We start from the raw sequence: 11,531 nt of genomic DNA on the forward strand, positions 1-11,531 counted from the left end.
AGCTATTACCGATATCAATTTCAATTTATTTTTTTCCTAAAATCCTTTGCTTGATTTTTTATTATAATGGAATTAAGTTTATGATTACAGTATGCTCTGATTGAAACATTTAACAATATTGTAAAGATTAGTAGAAATAGGAAAATCTGTTAAAGAATCTCTGAAATCCATCTGTAGGCCATAAGAGCATAAGCACAACCATATGGGAAGAGGTAACCAGACTTTCCCTTCACATATATCCTTTTTTTAATTTTCTTCTTATATCTTCTCAAAACAGTAGTTAGAATGGCCATTTCCCACCACTAAAGTAATCATACCTCTCAGTGGGTGAACAAAGAAAAGAGTAGTCATCTAGAATTTAACTGAGTGAACCACCTTGGAGCCTTAAGTGAGGAAGTCTTCCAATTTCAGAGTGATATGTTCTCAACTTGTATCATTATTTTAGTGCGAAAACATACTTCAATTTTGATGAAATGAGATTCATCTCCTGACAGGGTACTTAACTGCATTCACTGAATTACACATTCTTCTTTTGTTAACTATGAAGAAGTGAATGGTAGCCAGAAGATAATGGGATTCCAGTTCTAGCTGTAAATGGAATGATGATACACCAGGAATAAATCACCAATATTTACAAAGCTAACAGTGGTTTTAAATTTGCAACTTAATTGCAGACCAACTACACCACAACCTTTTCAAATGACAAAAGCACAAAAGAAAGTTACGAAATATTTCAGGAAAAGTGCATCATCTAAATTCATAGTAAATAAAAGCATTAAAAAAAATCTTGCTAGAGGGAGTTCAGCTTGGAAAAGTTATTAACGAAGCTAAATATTTTTATTTTACACAAAATATACTCAAAAATAGATTTATGAGACTGATTTCTAGCTAAAAATATTCAAGGTTCTATTAGTCCAGAAACAAAAACTTTAACTGACATGAGTGGATAGAAAGAAACTGCCTGCCCCAAAACTCTATACTCATTAAGATTTCTGCAGAAAAATTTAAATATATATCCCTTAATAGCAGAATGTGTTAATAATGAAAAAAAGAAAACAAAACAAATGAAGCCTGATACAGTCTGACCAAACATGTTTCAATTTACAGTTTCAAGATTATTTTTCAAAGTAGCTGCATTTACACAATAGTCTACAGGCAGCATTTTTCAGACAAAAGTTCTTTAAATTTATCCTGATATGTTGTCAGTGAATAAATTACACTGTGGAAGTAATATTTAATGTTTTATTTATTTAATTAATTTATTTATTCAATAAGTTTGTCTTTCTTTTGAATCAGGAAGAGAAAAGGAATAGAGCACACATAAAGGATTGAGAGAAGTGCAAGCACACAGATAAATTGCAGAAACCGGTGGCAGCTAGAGGGGTTTAGCAGTCATGTAAATCACATGCAGTGTGATGCTCTCCAAGGATGAGTCCACCTTTGAGCCATTTAACAAGGATTTTAAAGAAAGACTTCATTTTGTCGTCAAACCCTTAACTGCTTCCATTCTTATTTAAAATCAGTCCAACTATTAGTCTATAGCTATAGTACTAAGTATCATGCATGCAAGTTATTAAAAAAAGAAAACTGAAAGAAAGCCTTTCCCCTGCTTTCATTTTAAATAATAATAATAAAAAAATTAAGGAAAGCTATTCCTAAATCTAGAATGATTTGCAAATGAATATTATGTAACAAATGCCTTAAAGTTAGGATACTACAAGGTTTAAATTCTTATTTCTTTGATTTTGCTTATGCATTCCTTCTCTTATCCTGCAAATCTTGGTTTCTAATGTCATTAACTCAATCCGCTTTTTATATTAGTTTCAAAATAGCAATAGCGATATTATTACTAATAATATTACTAAACTGTTACTAAAACAGTTTACCCTTTTTTTTTTTTTTTGCTTTTTGCTTATTTTTCAGTTTTTCTTATCCTTATGTTATATTCTGCTGGAAATGTACAGTGAAATTGCTCTGTTATAAAGTAACAAAGTAATTTTCTGTGGTGACATGGTGATGTTCATTTGTTTCATTTTGGTTTCATTTATTTAGAAAGTGCTTGGTCTTTCATTATATGTAGTTTTGTTTTATAACTTTACAAAATGTTTACATGACTCCAAAGTCAAATTTACAAAACAAAACAAAGATACTTTAGAAAGAAAGTCTAACTGCTAATCCTCCCTACTCCTGAAATAATAACTTTGTTAATTTTTGGTTTATCTCTACATTTTAAAATATAAACACCTGTGTATATAAATATGTACCTAACCACCTATTTACCTCCTTTCTTTCTTAGATAAAAGATAATAAATTATATATACTTTTATGCACCTTGCCTTTTTTCATCTAACAACAGATCCTAGATATCTTTCCATAGCAATACTTTTCCAATGTCTTTATACAGCTGCATACTGCTCAATTATATGGATAACCATACTTCATTCAATCAGTTGTCTTTGACAGATATTTGGGGTTTTTTTTCCCAGTACTTTGCTATTAGAAATAGAGCAGTAGAGAATACCTTTGTGTGTATGGCATTTTAAGTGTTTAGGATAGGTCTCTAGAAGCCAAAGTACAAATGCAAATGCAATTTTGCTAGATATTTCTAATTTCCCTTCCACTGGTGTATAAAATTTTGCATTACTGCAAGACATATATAAAGGTATCTTTTTTTCCTGCTCAGTGTTCCAGTAGAGTATGCTGTCAAATTTTTGCATTTTTGACAATCTAAAAAAATGAGAAATAATATTTTAGTTGTAGATTTAATATTTCACATTTTGTTTGAGCAATTTAAAAAATATCTTTGTGTGTTTAAGAAAAATTTAAAATTTCCAATCATATATTTAATCTTATTTTTTTCTTTCAATGTCTAAAAATAATATATGTGGTCTTCTTCAGAACATGACAGGAACCTTTGCAAACATTTACTTACCTTTTCCATTCACCCCCTATTCTTCCTCTGTTGAAATCATCTGGAATTTTACTTTCATGCCATTAATAATGTTTTACATCATTTCTCAATACTTTTTTATTGATATTTATAATGCTTTTATATTTGTATCTTTCTCATTTAGTTAATCTCTGAATAACTTTTATAGAGAAGATGTGCAAGTAATCTAATTTCTGAGTCCTTTCATGTCCAAAAATGCCTTTTGGTTGACTTTCATTTGAATCACAGTTTTGCTAGGAAAGAATTCTGGATGCAAAATCAGTCATCCCTTTAGGTGTCCATGATATGATTCATTTGCCTTTTAGCATCCAATAATACCTAAAAAGATGTGCTATCAAAAAAGAAAATTTTATCTATAAAAATATTACTGTATATGCTTATATATTTTTCCTTTTAAACCTTTGCAGTTCTTGGAAACAATTTAGTTAAAATTGTTTTTATGTATATATGTTCACATTGCCTCTTCTGTGAAATAATTTTTCCTTTACTAACTTTCTTTTATGTACTTTATAATTTTTAAATAATTTTTGTGTTTTCATATTTCTCAATCAACACATTTATCAGTTTATTGGAATTTCTTACTTATAAGGGAAGTTTACTAACAATTTCTGTCATTGTAAATGTTTCCCTAGTTTGTTATATACTTTAAATTTTATTATAATTGAAAATCAAGTTTACATTTATATTAAATAAAATGCATTAATCATTTTCTTTTTTATTTTTTGTATTATTTTATTTAGTTAAAACTTTCTTATCTAGAGATGAAATATATATTGACCTTTATTTCATTCTAGATTTCTTTTGCTTTCCATTTTTAAATTCGGATTTTAAATTAATTTTCAGTTTATTTTGATGTTCGGAAAATTTACTTTTACCAACCAATCAACTTTCTCAGCTGAATTTAATGAACACTCTAGTCATCCCCTTTGGTTTACAAAACTTCCTTATCATATATTAATTTCATACATAGATATATGCACATTGTAACATCTATTTCTAGGTTATCTGTTTGGACTAATTAATCTTGTTTTATACCAACTATAATAGTTCTATAATCCAATCTTATGGAACAAGTCCATAAACATCTCATATTATAAGGAAAACATGTTTAAAACTTTCTTAAATGGAACTTCTAGACCTCAGTGGTCATAAGAGGAGATTTCTATTTCAACAGCAGGCATTTAAAACCCAATTGGCTAGGATGTTTATCATTACAATAGTCACAACAGTTAAACTACTATTATAAAAGAATAAAAACAAAAGTAGCCTTTCCTTTTCGGGACATTTGATAGCATCTGGTGGAAGGCCATGTGCATGCAAATGGTCAGTGCCCTTTTATATATACTCTCACATTATTTTCTTTTAAAATAAAGGTATTCATTCATGCTTTTACCCAGAAATATTGACCTCAAACTCAATTATCAATTCTTTATGTGTTATCCACTTGGAAATGAAGCTGTCATTTTCTTTTAGGGGCCATTGGCCTATATAGAGATTGCTGATAAAACCATGGCATTCTGCCTCCAAAACCTGGCAAGGCCAACAGTTTGAGGCATCAAAGCTTACACTTGCAAGGGCTGAGGGAAGGCTGCAGGACACTTGTCATTTGAGTCAAATTCTTCTAGAAAGATAAAATGACTTTAGTAGGAAAGAACTATTGATAAGTGCTACAAGGATGAATCTCAAAGTAATTAGACTGAGTGAAAGAAGCTAGACCACCCAAAAAGTACATACTGTATGATTCTGTTTAAATAAATTTCTAGTAAATGTGAACTGATTTACAGTGACCAAAAAAAAAAAAAAAAATTAATGGAAGGATCAGAGAGAAGCTTGGGGAGGAATATAAAGGGGCTCATGAAACTTAGGGTGATAAATATGTTTATTATTTTGATTTTGAAATTGTACACTGTTAATGTGTGCAGTTTATTGACATTAGTACATATGTAAGTGTGTATGTGTACTCACAATTTTATGAAATCGGAGAAATGGGAGGCAAGAAGAGAGAACAGAAAAAGGAAGAAACAAGGAAGTATTGGAGAGTAAACAAGACAAAGAATCTTCAAGGAATTCCATCAAAACTGTAATACAGCCTATATGGAGATTGAAGTGGTTGGGCTGAGCAGTGCTTTGCAAACCTTAATGTGTACATCCTTCCCCTGCGGATCTTGTTAACGTGCACATTCTGATTTAGTAGGTCTGAGCTGGGGCCTGGGATTCTGCATTTCTGACAAGTTCCCAGGTGGTGCTGATGATGCTGGTCTTTTTAACCAGTCTTTGAGTAGTAAGGGGCTAGAACATTTGTTCTCAATTTTGGTTGTTTATCAGACTCACTGGAGAACTTAAAATATAAATAAATAGATAGATAGATGATAGATAATTAGATAGATAGATGATAGATAGATAGACAGACTTTTTTAAGCCCTGATGCCTTAAATCTAATCTCACTCCCACCCTCTGAGATTCTGATTTAATTGATACAGAGTTCAGCCCAGGAATCAGGAGTCTTTAAATCTACTCAGATGATTCTAATATGCAGCCAAGGTTGATAACTACTGTTTCAGAGAGAACGATAAAAGCCTTATCAGGGAATGAGGAATGGCAGGTATGACTTGGGCCAGAGAAATGTAATGAACCATGCCCACATTCAGGACCCAAACTGACCCTGTTCCAAATATTCAAATTTACCTCACTATAATTTATACCTGTATGGTCCTGCCTGTGTTAAAGATGTTTTTGCTGTTTTCACAACTGCCCTGGGAATAAGTTTTAGGCTAATTACTAAGTAGGCAGATGAGGAGTATGGCCTTCCTAAGATTATAGATAGCCACAGGGAAGAAAAAAGTCTTTGCAATGAAAGGAGCTAACCAGAGAGACTGGTAGGGCACACACTTCCAAAAGCATCCACAAAAAATGCTCATTGAAAGATGGCAATGCCCAGCCTCCCACTTCCTGTCAGTGATGGGCCACAAACCAGGCATGACAGATGATACTGCAACCTTCTAATATGCCATAGAATTGTTTTAAAAATTAATCATTTCATTTTGGCTAGTTTTCTATTAACATTAATAGGTTGAAAATTATTTTTGATTTGCTTTACAGATTTGTATCTGCATCACAGAATTCTGATTCTGAAACTACTGATACACCAGAATCTTAAAATGTTCAATGAGACATGTCAATTTAATTGTGCTGCTTGTAACTTAAAGGGACAGAATTTGTCAGCATTTTGCTGACAAATGTCATCATTTACAGACTGATCTTGGCTACCGATTAGGTTCACCATTGCTAAAATTACATATTAGGAAATGAGCTATCTTTAGTGAGATAAAGGACTTTTTCCTTTTATTTTGTTGATTAAACTGCAGTTTAGGATCAAAACAAACTTCAAATATATAAATTCAGACTGGTTTGATAATGGTCATTTTGTTTAAATTCAGAGGATGCTGTGTACCTGGATGATGATAAAGAAAGAGAAGAATATGTCCTGAATGACATCGGGGTTATTTTTTATGGAGACTTCAATAACATCAAAAGTAGAAGCTGGAGCTATGGTCAGGTGAGCCATTTAAAATTTGTCATTGTCAAGGACATTGTTGATTAATATTTTTTGTCATAAGTTTCACTGCAGGATGCCATATGCCAATATTAGACAAGCACAGTTTCCTGCTTTTCAGGATCTGAGACTCCAAGACAGAGACCCCAGGAGCAGAGACTAGAAAGGCAACTGAATAATTTATCAGCTGAAATCACATATCTTCAGTTATTACAATGTTACAAAGATCAGAGATTCTACTGATAATATGGCCTTGTAGTAAGAAATGCTTTGGCATCTTAGTGCAATGAAATCTCATTAGCTCAGACATTGCTTTGCAACCCGGAATGGACTGAGTTTTCCCTTTCTTATAAGGAAAGGGTGTTTTTATAGAGCTGCAAAGGATACTGCAAGGTGTGCACCCAACTCAAAGAAATAACTTTTTTAAGTGTTAGTATAAGATACTGCTAATTAAAAGAGAGTGTTGCCATTCCGTCAAAGGGGGCCCCACTGAGCTTTTACCTAGGTTTTATTAGCTGCAACCTCAAGTTACTGCCTGGATATAAAGTAGCAAATGGTGTTTCATTTAAGATATTCAATAATTCCAACCATTTCAGTTTGGTAATTTTAACAATGGTGCAAATGAATGATATTTTACTATATTTTCAAAAATGAATGCATGTCCTGTGATTCAGAAACAACTTTGCATTAGCAGCATGAGAGGAGGTAATTGTGTCCTTTTTCAGAGAGTTTTAGCTGAGAAAATTGGAAATGTACACCATTGTTCTGGTACCTAGTGGGGAGAGTTCACAAAAATCTGGCCTCATCAGGTTGCATGATACTTTCTTGGCTTCTTAATATCTTGTTTTGACTTCCATAGAGACACTGCCTGCATCCCTCTCTCCTGTTCCAATCTGACCAATGGGACCTATGTCATCACTAGCTCTTATTTTGTCCACCCGGCTTTGTGGACAAACAAACAGAAACAGATTCATGGTTGTCTCTTGTACCCTTATTCCTGAAAATCGCATGCCCAGTGCTCAGGCTTGCTCACCTGCATTCCTTCCATCCTGTCAAGCTAATTACCTATGTTCTCCTCCCTTGTTTCAGATCCCTGCCTGGCTCCCTGGTTATAAGCTCTCCCCTTCCTGAGTGACTTACAACCCTTGACTATTGTCTATTGTCTAGTACCCTAGCTTTGGGTCCCTGAATCCTAACCTCTAGGTGTGATTCTATTTACGTTCTCAATGTGACAATATATAGAGAGCCAATAAGGATGAAGTCATTAAGGAGGACTAGGAAAGGGTCCCAAGCATTACTGCGGTACTCCTTAGCCAGTTGAGCGTAGCCACTCTCTGTCTCTCTGTCTCTGTCATTCGGTGTTCTTTAATTTGGGTCCTTCAGCATAAAGAAACAGCTAAGCCAGTAGTTTGCAGTGATGCAGAGAAACGACTAGTTCTATGACTATTACTTTTTTCTCGCCAGTTTGCTGCTTTCATGTCCCATAGACACAGCTGAGAGATGCCGCTTAGTAAGAACCAGGGTAATGAGTTCTTTACATTCCGGAACTAGTGCAGTTACCCATTACTGCACCCATCACATAGGTTTAGAGTACATACAGAATTGATATTCTAATTAAATGTAATAAAGAATTACATGATAATTAGCCATTAAGATTGTGGTTTCTGTCACAAGTATTTGTGTGGATAATTGCAAGATTTCTATATTCAGGAAAATCTTTTGTAAAGTGAGATACACTATAGATGAAATCTTCCCATTTTGCAATTTTTATTACTATTTTGTCTTTATTCCTTTTTTGGAAAATACTGGTGTTGCAAATGGCTAGCACTTCTCTCGAAGGAGATTAAACTGACTACAAGGCTGTTGCCTTGATAATATAATCTGCTAATCTGCCATCTCCTGCCCTGTCTTTGACTCTGGAGTCCATCTTCTCTCAAAGAGGGAAAACCTTAGACAGGCATTTACTACTTGAAATCTCCTACTCTTTCCAGTATGTGGTATACAGGCCTAAAGTACCTTCCTGTGATATACCTGAGAGCCATTTATTTTCTGAGCATACAAGGACTCATGATACTTTTGAGGTCTCAAGATTTTGGCCTGACTTTGGTCAATGATTCATTGTTTTGCTTTGGGCACTGGAGCCAATGTGCTGGAGAAATCATCTAAATTAACTTGTAAAATTTTCTCAGGAACTTCAAGTTAGTTCATGATCCTTGAGTATATCAGTTTCCTAGTACTTCTGTTTATATTTTTAGTTTGCTTTTAAATTCTTATTCATTTTACTGAGAAATAAAAGAGGATGTCTCCTTTGTACTAAAGATTATAGGCAATTACTATATGAGAAACACACATGTCTAAACATTAAGTTGTGATTTCATTTTATTTTTGCCAGAAAGTATTTTACTTGTAGAATGGACATTAAGCAGTTTCTCATTTTTTCCCCCCAAATAGTTTGAGGATGGCATCCTGGACGCTTGCCTGTATATGATGGACAGAGCACAAATGGACCTTTCAGGTAGAGGGAATCCCATCAAAGTCAGCCGCGTTGGCTCTGCAATGGTAAGCAACTACTAGTGATTACAAAAATCAAGAACATGTCATTTGCCTCAGTACAGATGCCAGTTCTTTAAAAGCTGTTGAAATTGTGACTTAAACTTAGTAAACTCTTGTTTGTTATACCCTGAAATTTCCTGCTATAAAACAAAGTTCTTAAATCAGTATTGTAGGTTTTGGAGGGGGCTTCAGACAAATGATGACAGATGACATGATACCATAAACCAGTTATTCTTAAGAATCTCTTGCCTAGGGACTGAGGCGTGACCATGACAAAAATGTCATTGACTATAATCAATCCATCAAGCAAACCAACGAACTTCAGGGAGCACCAAAAAGAAAATATGCAAGACATAGCTTTTCTCCATTTTCACAACCACAGTAAGAGTAAAGAAATAAATGACTCTAATTTTAGCTTCTGTTACAATAATACCTCACCATACAGTTGATGAAATGAGTTTTGATTCTTTACAACAATCACATGAGATAAGTAGGGTGGGTATCACTTGTGCCATTTTGCAAGTTAGGAAGCTGTGCGATGACATTGTCAGGGACAAAGCTTCCTTGAGAACCCAGGTCAGCTGACTCCAAATCTAGACATTTTCTACCTTCCATGCTGCTCTTTGTAGGAAACCTTAAAACATCTTTGAGAATACAAAGATCCTGCAATGGAATAACTTACTGGGAGAGGAGATAGAATCCATATAAGTGAGAAGGCTGGGAGGTTTGGCGTGGGAGGTGAATTAAAAGTGATACCCAGGTCCTGTGCAGTCCTGGACTGTATGTACTGTTATACACAGCACGTAGGTCCTGCCCTTTGTGCACAGAAGCATACCAAAACTGACTCATGACCAGAATATTCCTAAAGATACATTAAGCTTGGTGCTATTTCATTCCATCAAAGACTGAACAACAACGAAAAATCCTTATATTACTAATTTCCTTAATTTTTCTTTAAAAAAATTTCTCTTTGTAAGAATTGTGTCTTGTGAGTTTTGTTTGAGCTAAATAAAATCAATCTTTTCCAATTAATCAATATTAAACTGAGAATGATATGAAATGTAATTTCTGGTTATTTTATTAATAACTAAGCTACATGAGAATTTAGAAATAGTAGAGCTTAAAAATAGGAGGTAAAAACTAAAATCAAAAGTCGGTTTTGTTTCCTGTTGTTAATTTGCATTGCATAACGAAAAGACAATTCTAAAGAATTGAGAAATTTCTTTATAGAAATTTCTTTATAACAACACATATTAAACTGGCAGTCCATCACTATTCTTCCTGTTTCACCGACAACATTCCCCTTTTCCTTTTTCTTTTAACATCACCATGACAGGTTTGCAGTGAGAAAGGAAGTGATAGCTAGCGGTGGCTGAATATAAATTAATTCCTTCTTAAGCATTATAAAATGGCATGCTCATCAGCCTAAGCTTGCTCACACATGGTGTTTTCACTAATCTAGAAATCACTGCCTAACACAAGCCAAAGCAAGAGAGAAGCAAACATGAAGCAGCTAACCCAATACTTTCTGTAGTGGCATCTGACCAAGGAGAAGCTATTAAACCTTGAATTAAGCACATAATCGTAATGAAAATTGCTTTGAAATCTTATTAATTAAAAAAAGCCTATAAAGTTCGGTTTTGAAAATCTATAACCCAATTACAAGATTTAGAACAAGACAGAATTTATTTGGGGGGTGGGGTGGCTTGGTTTGGTTTGGTTTTATTTTTGGAAGGGGAGGCTTTAGGTGTTAGGGGCAGAAGCCCCACACTGGACCATTTCAGGGCAATATCTCTATTTTCACCACCACTTGTTTACATATACAAAATACATGATTGACAGTTTTCAAAACCCTTTCACAACTATTATCTCCTTTAATCCTTAAAAGAGCTCTGCAAATGCTTCCAAAATCTACTGTTTTAACGATTTAAGAAACTAAGATATTAAGCCTCCAAAAATCAATAAAAAAAGATGGCACCTTCAAAAAAATTTAACTGTTTTCTGGTCATTCAGGCACTTCCTCTCTTGTTCACAAATTCTGGAAACCTATCATGAATTGCTGAGTGAAGTTAAGCAAAGATGAAAACAAAACAAAACAAAAACCATCAAATTCTCAATTAAAGATTTACCTCAGAATATAAGATATATTTAGAGAGCCCAGAAAGAAAGTTTTCCAAAGTTGCGAGTGTAGCCAGAACCCTGACTCTGAGACAGGGTGGGCCAGCATACGGGTTCTCAGGGGGCTGTCTCAGTCCACTGGAAGAACAGAGGCCATTGCAGGTTGTTTGGGGAATTCTTTTCAAACGTCTCCCCAGTCTGGTTATTAAGGCTGGAAAATCCCTTCACAGAATACAAGAACTGAAACAGAGATACATCGTGACACATAAACTTTCTGGGGAGGATAAGACACTTAAGTTCAATTCATGCCAAGGTAAAAGTGATGAGAGGCAGAAATTTCCTGGGAGCAACTGTCAC

The 11,531-nt window shown here is 34.1% G+C and overlaps 1 protein-coding gene across 1 annotated transcript in view; it reads left to right on the forward strand.

Moving 5' to 3' along the window:
• F13A1 (coagulation factor XIII A chain) overlaps positions 1 to 11,531 on the forward strand; it is a 168,740-nt gene that overhangs the window by 71,621 nt on the left and 85,588 nt on the right. Inside the window, exons 5-6 of the mRNA XM_006909291.1 lie at positions 6,388 to 6,506; positions 8,955 to 9,062. Of these exons, the coding sequence (XP_006909353.1) occupies positions 6,388 to 6,506; positions 8,955 to 9,062 (227 nt within the window). The remainder of the gene's footprint in view (positions 1 to 6,387; positions 6,507 to 8,954; positions 9,063 to 11,531) is intronic.

Source organism: Pteropus alecto, unplaced genomic scaffold (assembly GCF_000325575.1).
Source record: "Pteropus alecto unplaced genomic scaffold, ASM32557v1 scaffold121, whole genome shotgun sequence".
In the NCBI taxonomy this organism is placed as follows: domain Eukaryota; kingdom Metazoa; phylum Chordata; class Mammalia; order Chiroptera; family Pteropodidae; genus Pteropus; species Pteropus alecto.